General features: G+C 36.2%; 1 protein-coding gene across 6 annotated transcripts in view; it reads right to left on the bottom strand.

Moving 5' to 3' along the window:
* The window catches only part of RNF141 (ring finger protein 141), a 33,217-nt gene extending 19,254 nt beyond the window's left edge, over positions 1-13,963 (bottom strand). Inside the window, exons 1-5 of one of the 6 annotated variants that reach the window (XM_057316824.1) lie at positions 13,860-13,934; positions 12,297-12,338; positions 11,070-11,280; positions 3,701-3,893; positions 1,303-1,411 (exon numbers count right to left, since the gene is read on the bottom strand). In XM_057316824.1, coding sequence (XP_057172807.1) covers positions 1,303-1,411; positions 3,701-3,843 — 252 coding nt within the window. In that variant the 5' untranslated portion in view covers positions 3,844-3,893; positions 11,070-11,280; positions 12,297-12,338; positions 13,860-13,934. Of the gene's footprint in view, positions 1-1,302; positions 1,412-3,700; positions 3,894-4,605; positions 4,678-11,069; positions 11,281-12,296; positions 12,339-13,859 lie in introns of those variants that run through there. The other 5 variants (XM_026486093.4, XM_057316823.1, XM_026486096.4 and 2 more) reach the window with 5 other exon arrangements.
* Between the last annotated feature and the right edge of the window lie 15 nt (positions 13,964-13,978).

Genomic DNA, 13,978 nt, shown 5'->3' on the forward strand with positions numbered 1-13,978 from the left:
TTTTAATGATGTTTTCTGACAGCTATTATATTGCTCTTTAACATTTGGACTTTTAAAAATAATCAACTAAGTAAATGTTTAGTGTGGACAGACCCAGCTGAATTGTATTAAATTATGCTGTGTATTCTCTCTAAATCAACTGTAAACTTTAACAAGTGCCATTCACCTTCAGGCACTTAGCCAAGTCTGGAATTAACATCTCTCTGTCCTTGCTTCCCCGAACTCTTTAAAGTTCTTTTACTAGTTAAATTGATTAGAACATCTAATTTGATCAAATATCCATAATCAATCCTTCTACGCTTAAAGCATACTACTGGCAATTGACCCACTGGGAAAACATGGCATAGGGTAACCCCCGGGGTCCATGACACAAAAGAAAAAATATCCTTACCCAGTAGTTCTTTATGGGTTAATCAGGAATGGAATTCAGGGCATTCATGAATGCTCAATTTATTGTTTACATGCATATGGATGGTTTTATTGTTTATTTTAGGGCAGGAGCTAGGGTAGGAGAAGGCCTAGTAAAATTTATTCCTTTATTTTCAACAAAAGGTTTGTGGCCTCAAAAAGGTTAATAACCACCTTTCTAATCTACCCATTGGTGGATGAGTCTTAGTCATACTCTATGATAGCTGCCATTATATTTTTTAGCATAGTCGATATATTCAATTATCTAAAATTTAAAAACCAGCTAAAAGACATTGCATCAAAAACTGGCGATGTACTGTATGGTGACTAATATAACAAAATAAAAATTATATATAAAAAAAGACAGTGCACTGATGGTGAAAAATCCACTCTATAACTAAAAATTTCTAAAAACAAAGACAAACCAAAAACCACACAAAAACCAAAACACAAAACCTAAAAATACCCAAATCTTTCTAATGGATTTTTAAATTATTAAGTGAATGAAATTATTCTTCTTACAAGAAATGATCTCCTAAGATAACCTTAATTTTTAAGGTGTCGTCTTAGAGCTAAGCAGGGTGTTACCTCAGGATTTCATAGCCAGCTAAAATTTGAAAAGAGAGGATTAAGGATAAGAGGTTACTACCACCTCCTTTTATTATAAAAATCTCTGCTATATGGCAACTATATAACCAATGAGATTCAAACAGTTAAACTGGAAGGCAATAACACTAACAAAACTGTGTCTTACACAGTTTTACAAATAAATGTTAATAATTGTTAATAATTAGCAAATTATTAGCATTTATTTCTACTATACTATAGTATTAAATGTGGCTCTAGTCACCAAAAGAATTTAAGTTCAGAGTTGGAAGTCTCTATCATTCTCACCTTGGTACAGACCACACGTACAACCACTTTCCAAAAGGCAGAGGAATCAGACCCAGGTTGTACCTCAAACAGAAGATGTTTCTCCTGGCCAGAAGCCACTTTAGCAGTTCTGAAAAGCGAAAACACATTTGTTAATTTTATGCAAAGTCTTATAAAATAATGGAGTTATGAAACGAGATTCAAGAAACACTTTAAAACAGAGAAGAAAATTTGAAGAAAATACAGAGACAAATAACAATAACAATCATAACAGATTCTTAAAACACAGGGATAGAGAATGTTTTGATTATAAACATACAACTAAGTTTTTAACATCAACAGCATAGCTGACAGAATATTTATAAATCTTTTTATGTCCTATCTCACTGGTTTTTAAATGCTTAACAAAGACATCTAGAAAAAACATGCCCAAGGAATCAGATACTTAAAGAAAAAGTTTAGCTGGTTTCACTTATCCACATTTTGATTATTACCTCGGATGTATAAAGTGTGAAAAAATCTTGCTCTTGGTTGGGTTCTAATTTAAACAATAACATACACCTCTTTGAAAAAAAATTTTTTTTAATAATTTGGGACTGGATCAAAGCAAATGATTTTGAGACACCTTAAATACAGCTTTGCAGTTTTCCTCCAGCAGAGTAATTTTAATTTAGAGAGTCACAGGATTCTAGCATAAAAATATAACTTTTAGAAGGTAATTCAATATCTTCCCATTAATGCCAATTTAAATTAGATCAAAGATATACTTAAATATTGTGGCTCCCTTTTATCATTAATCCATTTCTCTCTGAGCACCAGTGGGGATGTCACCTTAGAACTAAATGACGGACAGCTAAATAGAGGCCACTGAAAATGAAGCAACTAGCCCTGGGTAGCAAAGTCTGCCAGTGAAAGTAATTCATCTGTGGCAGTTCCCAGCTGTTTTCTAGCTATCAAGCCATGCTGCTTCTGTATAGGTTTAACTTTATAATTCTCAGACGGCATTGCCCTTGTGAAATGCCCACCTCTGACCCATGGAAATCCGTTTTAAGAACCAAATCCAGTCAACGTCCTACGCTAAATAAATAAAAGGAAGATATTCTTTACCATTATTTCTGTATTACACAGTAAGCTTAGCTTGTGCATCCCTACGTATGACATAATTTATCTGGTAGTTTCAAGATTCTAAAGGGATGGTAAATGTCATTGATTACTCTTCATAAGAGTCAAAACAATAAACTTAAAAAAGCATTCCATTCATGCTCCTATTAAATTCTTTATCTATTTTTACTCCTTAAGAATATGGTACCAGAAGTAATGCCTCAAATACTACCATTTGGATAATCTAAAAAAAGAAAAAAGTAAAATGCTGGAGTTTTATGGCTACATTTTTATTATAAAAGATCAGACAATACATAAATATACACAGTAAAATGTACAATCTCTCTTCACCGCCCTCTTTTCCACCGATTTCCCAGAAACAGTGTGTATACTTACATTTCATTTTCTATGAATTTATATGTATATTCATACAGGATCCATCCATATATCCCTACAGGATTTCTTTCTTTCTTTTTTTAATGAATGAAATCCAATATTTCTTTTTATCTTTTAAATTCTTTTTTAAAATTTAAATTCAATTAATTAACATATAATGCATTATTAGTTTCAGAGGAAATCCAGTGTTTCTAAAAGAAACTATCTTCTAAGATAACTCACTTTTAAGACATTCTTTATTCTTCATGACTGGATAATAATAGTAGATTCTACTTTAATAGCTTCTACACAGATTAGTATAAAAATCGGTATAATAAAGAATAAATTCACAAAGAAAAGGCGTAGTTCTAGTAGATATGCACTTTAAGAAGGCAAAGGAACTTAAATTCAATCTTAGAAATCTATTCCAGAGTTAAAGAGATTTAAAGACGGTATCTAATTAGAAAATATTAATAAACAAAATACCTTATTCTTCAGTGGCGACAAATGAATTATTACTATTTATATATTTCTCTGGCAAAAATAATGCTCAGTGAACAAACACAGAAGATTTATTTATTAACCAGATGAATTGGTTGATGTATAGAAACCTGAGTGCCCTTTGAGTATCCCAGGAACCTTTTTCTAGAGTGGCTAATTGGCTTATTCTCTTCTATTATGCGTCCCTTTAGTGCTTTCAAACAAGAATCGACTTATAAGCCTGTGTTTAAAATTCATAAGTTCATTTGGTTTCTTTGTTCCTATTATATGTTTTAAAATAGCCACATAGCAAGTCTTGTAGTAGGTACTCAATATATATTTGCTAACTGCTGCTGAGACATTCAGTCTTACCAATCAATATTTCTGGTTACCTCTTAGACGGTCATGGCATGTGGGGCATATGTCAGGGAGAAAAAATAAAACGAAAAAGAGCAAGCCTTACATATCATTAAGTTCAGCTACTCTCCCAAGAAATTCTTCGTAAGTTAAGGAGCCACTTTCTCGAACCAATGTGACATGTTTTGCTACTTTTTCTGGTAACTTGTTAAGAACCAACTGTGTCTGATCTGAAATTTGCTGTCCCATGATGAAAGGATGTCTTGAAATCCAGAAACAGTGTTGCTTCACATAATTATCTGTCAAATATATACAAAAGTTACTTTTATATACACAATAAAAGCAGCAATATACTCATCCCTTCAAGAAAAACTAGGAATACCTTTAAGTGAGAGTTCAGTAGACTTAAATGAATCTAAGGAGGAACTTATTTAAAAGACCAAATTTTTATTTTTTAAATAAGTTTTTAAAAAGATTTTATTTATTTATTTGACAGAGAGAGAGAGAGAGAGCGAGTGCAAGCACAAGCAGGGAGGAGTGGCAGAGGGAGAAGGAGAAGCAGGCTCTCCACTGAGCAGGGAGCTTGATGCGGGGCTCGATCCCAGGACCCGTGACCTGAGCCGAAGGCAGATGCTTAACCTACTGAGCCACCCAGGTGCCCCTATACTTCTACTTTTTAAGATCAGATAGCTAAATGAAAAAACAATTCACTTATGTTATTATTAGGGTGGTAAACTTCTAATTCCTCTAATTTTGCCAATTCAAAACCATTACACACACACACACACACACACACACACACACACACACACAGAGGCCTTTAAGTGCTTGTATTTAATAGGAAGCTTGTTTACATAATTTTCCCAGGCACATTTCCTGAGTACTTACCATGTGTCAGACTACTAAGGGCTTCCCATATATTACCACATTTATTTCTTACAATAACCCTAAGAGGTAGGCATTATTATATTTCTACTTTTACAAAAAATGAAATAGAGCTAAGTAACTTACCTACAATGGTAAGTGGTTGAAGTGAACTTTGAACTTATGTTTTCAGATTCTACTGCTCATGTTCTTGACCACTACCAAGATATATAATCATGATATAATTACATCAGCCAAATAACATTTGTTGTTGAATTACTTTATTTGTAAATGTGTAACTTACTTCTAATTATAAAATATATGCAAATTAAACAGGTTTTTGGTTTGAAAACCTAAGAAAATTAAAATATTAAATAATTTAACCACCTTCCATTTTCTGCTTAGGAAAAAAAAAGGACTTTTGCTTTCTAACTTCCCCAGGTGTTTTAAACTTAGAGTTTATATAATTTGTTTTCTAAGTATGGTGACATTTTAGTTAAAAGGCTAGATCACTACTTTAATACTTTACTATCAATATAGATCAATAAGTTATTGAATTCCTTAAAAATATAATCACAAAACATTTATTTAACAACTAAAGTCTTGAAAGATATAAGTCTATGAATTGTGGCTAGAGAAGAATTGAATGTGTTTATTTTACAAAGTTTTTTCCTTTGGTAAATAATGATTTATCAGAATATCAAGTATTGAGAATATGGTTAAAATAGAAAATAAAGTTTTAGTATTTTTGTCTATGCTGACTTATTCTGTAACTTAATATGAAAATCCCTATTCAGCACAAACACTACTACTACTACTTTCGATCATTCCCATTGTGATCTTCTAAGAACACAATCTTCTAAGCACTTTACATGTATTCACGAACTCAGTCATTCAAATCTCCATAATAACCATTTCATAGATGAAGAAACAGGATAGTCAAGGAAATAAGCACAGAGAGGTTAAAGTAACAAAGTCACATAGCTAACAGGGTTTTTTTTGTAATATAAAGTTAGAAGAAGAAAAAAGCAGGGGCATCTGGGCGGCTCAGTAGATTGAACTGACCACTCTTGATTTCAGCTGGGGTCACTTTCTTAGGGTGGTGAGATCAGCCCTGCCTCGGGCTCCCCAGCGGGAACTCTGCTTGAGATTCTCTCTCCCTCTGCCCCCACCCCTGCATGTGAGGGCACTCGCTTGCACACGCACTCTCTCTCTAAAATAAATAAATAAATAAATCTTAAAAAAGAAAAGAATTACAATTAAAAAAATCTGATCCCCTGTCCCAAGAAATTCCATTTTATCTACTCACCAAAAACTATCATTTTTATTGCACACAAATTAACACTCATATAAAGCAGGTTAAATAGTAATAATTTTATAGGAAATGTTTGCCAGGAAATCTGCTTTATTATTTAATTAAAAAATAATAAAGCTCTAATTCTAAAGCATAAAATATGTATAACTTTAAAATATAAAACCATTTACAATAAGAGTTTTCAGTAACAATATGTAAATTTGCTTTTGGTATTAAAATTTAGGTTACTGTATTTATTTAGTATTAAATAAATTTGGTATTAAAATTTAGGTTACTGTACTGAGATTTATTCTTTTAGTCACATTAAATAAAGGAAAAGTACTATTATACTAAAAAAGAAAACCCAACAATTACTGTTTTGAATCTGAGCCTACTTGGCAACAATAAATATTATATTACAGAGATAAATGAAAGGAAGTTGTTGAGGAAGATCCAGGTCACCAAAAAAATCTCTCAGGCGAAATTATGTATTTTAAATATGGCCTAGTGGATTCATAGCAACTGTATCCAAAGAGAAAGATCTTAGTTTAGAGATGGTCTCTAGGGTATTCAACATCAGTGGTTTCTGGTTTGACAGTCTAGTAAAATATCAAAGTACCATGGTTTGCATATTTATTTTTATTCTGAGTAGAGACAGTCTCCAAAAATAGACAAAATATCCCCAAAACTTAACAAAAAACTTAAAAAGAGCCATTTGTAATATGAAAAGTAGAAGAATATTAAAATAAGTCTTTCCCAAGAAGGCAGCAACTTCAAACTGACATATACTACACATATACATGTACATTTTGTCCTTATTTTGTTCTAATTCAAATGTGTAAAAACATCATTAGGAGTTCGGGTTGTAAACTGGTGTTGGGGAGCCACTGTGGTACATGAATAGTGAGCAAAAGAAACACGGTTCTTGCCATTATGGAGCATATGATACAGTGGGGGAAGAGATAACAATCACACCAATAAATACGTAATTGTAAGATGAGAAAAGCTAAGCCAAACAAGTACAGAGTGCTACAAAAGCCTATAAAAGGGAGGCTTGACCTAGTGTTGTGTCAGGGAAATCCTTGGGCAAACAACATTTTATTTGAGATCAGTTAGAGTTAGCCAAATAGGGGCAGAGGCATGGAGAGGAAAGGGCATTTCAGGTAGAGGTTATAGAAAGTGTCTAATGTAGGAAGGAGCATGGTGCCTTTGAGGTAATAAGAAAAGGCTACAGTGACTAAAGCAGAAGGAGAGGGAGACTGGTACCAAGAGATGGTCTGTTTACCGTTTATTGATGACCTGAAACAAGCCTGCAAGCCTACCCATCGAAGTGGATGGCTAAAATTGTATGAATGAGTTGTATCCACTGAGTACTAAGATCAAGACTGAAATTGATGATGATTTTCTGAAATGGAGTAAGTTATGTCAAATATGACTAAAAGTTAAATCCTGAATGTTTTGAAAATCCAACTGCACAAAAACACATATATAAGATGTGCTTAAAAGCAGTTAAAATATAACGTCTGAGGGTTTTAGTCAAAATAAGTGAGCAGTAAAATAAGGACAAGAAGATGTTAAAATAGTCCTAAACTCTTGCTAGAAGCAGATGTCCAGAGCAAGACCCTAGTCCTATTGTGCTCTGTAACGGGTCTACCACACTGAAGTACTGTAGTCAGCTCTAGGCAGTTAAAGCTGCTTTTTTTTTTTTTTTTTTTTAAGGAAGGGAGGCGGGGACAGAACAGGAGGGGAAATCTTAAGCAGGCTCCATGCCTAGCCCAGAGCCTGATACGGGACTTGATCTCACAACCTTGAGATCATGACCTGAGCCGAAATCAAGAGTTGGTTGACTGGGCCATCCAGGCACCCCTAAGCAGTCACACTTTTAAAGGGCATTAATCATTTGAACATAACTAGAAGAGTATACAAGATGCTATGGCTCTAGAAAAGGAAACAAAGTGATTTATTCTAGATAATAATTCAGTAACAACCAATAGGTTTGTTCAAACATTTGAAGAGATTTCATGTAGAAGAGGAAGTAAGATTTATTTTACAGAATTACAGTGAAAAGAATGGCCAGTAAGTATAAATTAGGCAAATTCAGGTCAAATAAGAAGTTCGTATCATCCACAATTATCCAAAGGTATTAAGGGCTATCTTGCATGTCAATTTGTTTTCATTGGAAGTGTGGAGGTGTTTAAATAAAGACTAGAAATTCATCTAATGAGTAAGTTTTACAGAAGATTTTTGCTTGGGTGAGAGAGTAGGTGACTTCTAACCTAGTGTTTCATCCCAAAGTGAAAGTTAAATTCTCTCTAGCTTTTCTGTACCAATCCAATCCAAATACAATAAAAAATTCTAATCAACCAGACTGAAAACTTTAAATTACATCTACATTGCTTAACAAAGAAAAAATTAAACGTTTGAAATAAATGATCTTAATATTTAGTGTAAAATATGTAGAGATAATTTAACCAATGTGCCTACCAAATAGATATTAAAAAGCAGCCAAGGCCATTTATTTGAGTTAGAAGATGGTCCCTTTTGTTTCTGCATTGTTTTGATCTGATGCCCTAATTCTGAATAAGGTTTATAATTTGAGGCAGCATATTAATTTATCCTGTAACCGCATTTGGTATCTGGGAAACCTAATCACTGTAATTCCTCTGATTAAAAGGGGACACTATTTAGACACTAAGAGAGCCTGGGCAGTGCTTCTCAATCTGGTTCAGTGGATAGGGCCTGGAATTTACACTTTATTTTGAATACCATAAAATAGTGATAATGATAAATATTAATATCCATCACTAGCATATCCATCATAGCTCTGTGATCTATGTGCATTATAAAACCAAAACCAAGGGTGCGTGTTCACAAAAACAGTCTGTTGTGGACACACTCCAGTCACCCGCCACTGGTTTTTCAGTGTCCCTCTTCGGTGACTCTGCACATTCTTTCATAAAATAGCACACATCATCAGTTAGGTCACTTGACCAACCCCCCTCTGTGAGCTTCCTGAGGATAGAAGCTGTGTTCTCTCTTCTGGTAGATAAATAAGCATACAATAAATGTTTATGAACAGATACAGTAAATACTGTTGACAGGTTTTTAAAAAATATTGTTCACTTAGTATTCTTTTGACTCTTGCTAATTTGTTCATTCACCTAGTAATCACTTGAAGAGAAGTTGAAATTTTAAAAATACATGAAAGAAAAAATATAAAATTGTAAAAATGTATCACTAAATTAATGTGTACAAAAATTGAGAAATATTCATTATTTGATATTATCAAAATAATTACCTCCAGATCATGGAACAGTAATATAGCAGAGGAATATAATTTGCAAACTACTGGCATAGAATTCAGCAAAAGATAAATCTCCTGTCAAAAGATTTCAAAGAACTAGCAGCTCTCATACTACTATGCCACCTATAATTTAGTCCTTTCTGGCAGGATATAAAGGCACGTCTTATTTTATTGCACGTGGCTTTACTGTGCTTAACAAATATTGCCTCTACCCCCACTCCCCCAACTGAAGGTTTGTGGCAACCCTGCATGGAGCAAGTCTACTGGTGCCATTTTTCCAAAAGCATTTGCTCACTTCGTTTCTTGAGACATTTTGGTAATTCTTGCAATATTATTTCAAATTTTTCCATTATTATTATATTTGTATGGTAATCTGTGATCAGTGATCCTTGAGGTTACTATTGTAATTGTTTTGGGGTGCCATGAATGGCACCCATATAAGACAGAAAACTTAATTGATAAATGTTGTGTATATTTTGACTGCTCCATGGACTAGCTGTTCCCCTCGTCTTTTTCCTTCTCCATTAGCCTCCCTATTCCCTGAGACACAAGAATATTGAAATTAGGCCAATTAATAACCCTACAATAGCCTCTAAGTGTTTAAGTTAAAAGAAGAGTCACTCGTCTCTCACTTTAAGTCAAAAGCTAGAACTGATTAAACTTAGTAAAGAAGGCATGCCGAAAGCTGAAATAGGACAAAAGCTACGCCTCTTGCACTAGTTAGCCAAGTTGTGAATGCAAAAGAAACATTCTTGAAAGAAATTAAAAGTGCTACTCCAGGGAAAATACAAATGGTAAGAAAGTGTAACAGCTTCACTGCTGATATGGAGAAAGTTTTAGTGGTCCAGATAGAGGATTGAACCAGCCACACCATTCCCTTAAGCCAGAGCCTAATCCAGAGCACGGTCCTAACCCCCTTCGATTCTACGAAGGCTGAGTATGGTGAGGAAGCTGCAGAAGAAAAGTCTGAAGCTAGCAGAGGCTGGTGCATGAGATTTAAGGAAACAAGTCATCTCTGTAACATTAAAGTGCAAAGTAAAGCAGCAAGTGCTGATATAGAAGCTGCAGCGAGTTATCCAGATGATCTGGCTCACATAAGTCATGAGGGTGGCTACACTAAACAACAGACTTTCAGTGTACACGAAACAGCCTTCTATTGGAAGAAGATGTCATCTAGGACTTTTCATAGCTAGAAAGAAGTCAATGCCTGGCTTTAAAGCTTCAAAGGACAGGCTAACTCTCTTATTAAGGGCTAATGCAGTTGGTGACTTCATTATTATTTTTTAAAGATTTTATTTATTTATTGAGAGAGGGAGAGAGAGAGTACAAGCAGGGGCTGTTGGCAGAGGAAGAGGGAGAGGGAGAAGCAGGCTCCCTGTTCGGTCGGGAGCCTGACATGGGGCTCGATCCCAGAACCGTGGGATCATGACCTCAGCCAAAGGCAGACGCTTAACCTACTGAGCCACCCAGGTGCCCCTGCAGTTGGTGACTTTAAATTGAAGCCAACACTCATTTATCATTCTGATCATCCTAGGGCCCTTAAGAATTATGCTCAATCTACTCTGCCTATGCTCTAAAAATGAACAATGAAGTCTGGATGATAGCACATCTGTTTACAATATGGCTTACTGAATATTTTAAGCCCACTGCAAAGACGTACTGCTCAGAAAAAAAGATTCCTTTCAAATTATTGCTGCTCATTGACAATGCACCCGGTCACCCAAGAGCTCTGATGGGAGATGTACAGTGAGATTAATATTGTTTTCATGCCTGCTGACACAACATCCGTTCTGCAGCCCATGGATCAAGGAGTAATTTCAAGTCTTATTTGTTAGCATTTTGTGAGGCTATAGCCACCACAGATAGCAATTCCTCTGATGGATCTGGGCAAAGTCAAATGAAAACTTTCTGGAAATGATTCACCATTCTAGATGCCATTAAGAACATTCGTGATTCATGACAAGAGGTAAAAATATCAGTGTCAACAGAAGTTTGCAAGAAGTTGATTCTAACCCTCATGGATGACTTTGAGGGGTTCAAGACTTCAGTGGAGGAGATAACTGCAGATGTGGTGGAGAATGAGAATTAGAAGTAGAGCCTGAAGATGGGACTGAATTGCTGCAATCTCGACAAAACTTCAGTGGCTGAGGAATTGCTTCTTATGGATGGGAAAGAAAGTGGTTTCTTGAGATAGAATCCATTTCTGGTGAAGATGTTGTGAAGACTGTTTAAATGAAAACAAAGGATTTAGAATATTACATAAACTTAGCAAAGGAGTGACAGGATTTGAGAAGTCAATTTGAAAACTGACTCCAATTTTGATAACATTACAGGCTAGAGAGAAATCATTCAGGAAAGCAAGAGTCAATTGATGAGGCAAATTTCATTACTGTCTTAGTTTAAGAAATTGCCATAGCCACCCCAACCTTCAACCACCACCCTGATCAGTCAACAGCCATCAGTACTGAGGCAAGACCTTCCACCAGCAAAAAAAAATTACGACTTGCGGGAAGCTCAGATGATGGTTAGCGTTTTTTAGCAATAAAGTATTTTTTAAATTAAGGTATATACATTGTTTTTTTAGACATAATGCACAGTTAGTAGACTACAGTATAGTGTAAACATAACTTTTATATGCACTGGGAAACTAAATAATTCATTTGACTTGCTTTACTGCAATATTCGCTTCACTATGGTGGTCTGTTACTGAACCTGCACTATCGCCAAGGTATGCCTGTAATGTGCTTTCGAAAAACCAGGATTGAAGGATTTTCTAAATAAAGAACGAATGTTATTTTGAAACTCATAAGAATATCAAGGATTCCAAAAATGCCACATTCTCGAGTGGGTGGTAACATTCACTTGATCACTTATTTTTCTAACAAATGAATTGTTGTAGTTCAAATATTCATTACAAAGATATAAAAATCACATCATGGGTAACCGGCAAAACAAAAAACAAAACAAAGCAAAAAACCTCCATGAATGTTTAAACCATATCCATTCATAAAAGGATTAAAGCAAAGTTAAGAAGCCTGAAAGTACAGTAAAATGACTACGTGACAAGTGCTGTCATATTTAGAAAACCTCTCCGAAATCTGTTCTCCATGAATTTTTGTATCAACTTTTTTACTTACAAAAATGATATTTATAATTGAAATAAGTCAGCTTTAACATTAGTGGTAAAAACTAAGTTCTAAAAACTAGATCCTTTTTGGTACTATTTATTTTATTACTCACTGCTTAATCAAACTCTAGATCTGTAAGTAGGTATCAGCTGTTCTGCAAGACAAGAAATTAATAGCAGCTATTAACAGATTCATAAGGAAACAATTAGACCAGTTACTATAGGAGCTGGAATGCTTGTTCTGGGCAAGCACTTAATTAGAAAAAAAAAAATTATAGAAAGAAAAACTACAAAAAGAGAGTACTTGAGACGAAGACTATGGATTTCTGATAGCATTGCTGTGTTTACTAAATACATTTCATATTGAGAAAAACATACTAACTAGACTTGTAGGAACTCTCTCTGGACCTTCCCTGCCTTTTTGGGAGGAGGGGAAGGGAAGTGTGTTAAGTGTTTAGACATGAAGTAAGAAGGATCAGCCTACACCGTTCACTTACACCAAATGACAACACATTTTGGAAATATAGGATCACATTCTGCAGGAAACTACTTAGAAACCGCAGTCAGGCAGAATCAAAGGAAAGGAGAAAAACCGATACTACTTTTGAGCTCTTAATTCAGAAAGCATCATGGCTTAGGAATGACTTCAGTATAGAGGTTACTGATTAGGATCGTTGATCCCCGGGACCTCATAGCCCAGATGAAATTCTGAATGGGATGGAGCTTATTTTCTAGCAAGAACGGGCTGTAGAGAGCTGGGAAAGAATAACTTTATGCAGAAGATCTAAGACTTACAAAGCATAGTAAGTGTTAAGGCAGCTTTATAAATCCACCAGAGGAAAGAACTAAATCATATGGCAACATGAAATAGGGCAGGTTGGGATATGAGCGTAGGCTGAAATTTAATAAAAGGGCTAGGGATAAATTTGAATAACAGCAGTAAATCCACATTTTGTAACACGATACACATAACAATAAATCACTGCAAAAGCTAACACAGAAGGCTTCCTTTCCAGGAACAGTTACTACAATTATTAGCAAGGTAACTTTTTGTCTCCGACGGAGCCAAGGTAGCTGGTTCGACCAGGCAAGCCCTTTGGGAAGACTGGCAGTGTAAGGTAATTTCGCAACCCCATCTAAGCAGACCGACCTGGCCATTTCTGCGCTATCGCCCGAGGCAAGGGTTTCTAATCTCGGTGTCCAGTGCGGCAGGGGCACACAAGGTTTCTGCAGCATCGGCGTGTTTGCTTAGCACACTCGCCACCCTCTGGCTACCCTAGCAGCCTCTGCTCCTCCTTAAGCGCACCTGCACTTCTAACCAACAGCTACGTCCGCTGGCCCACTGGCTGCGCCGGCGGCAATATTCAAACGCGGTTCCCAGCTCGAGGAGGACAAACTCTCTCCTGGTTCCCCAGAATCACCCATCCAACGGGACAAGCCATCTGCAGACCCGGTCACTGGAAACTGTCGGGTTAGGGACGAAGCGTCCACGAAGGGCCTCCCAAGCCAGCGCTGCGCCCTAAGCCGAGGCCTAGAAAGGGTGGCGGGGCCAGAACTGTTTCCTCAAAGAAGCGCCTCTCGGCAGCCGGGGACTGGCGGGTGTTTCTCCTCCCAGCCCTAGGGTCTTGGAGCAACAAGGAAGGGAAACGGCGAAAGGACAACACCGCGCAGCTCACCCCAGGTTCAAGGCATCGCGCTTCCGGCGGTAGCAGCTCCGCCTCAGCCCGCAGCTCAGATCCGCAGGCGGCGGCGACGCGGGCTCGGCCTGCGACCGGGTCGCGCCTCAGTGACGCAG

This window comes from Ursus arctos, unplaced genomic scaffold (assembly GCF_023065955.2).
Source record: "Ursus arctos isolate Adak ecotype North America unplaced genomic scaffold, UrsArc2.0 scaffold_22, whole genome shotgun sequence".
Classification (NCBI taxonomy): domain Eukaryota; kingdom Metazoa; phylum Chordata; class Mammalia; order Carnivora; family Ursidae; genus Ursus; species Ursus arctos.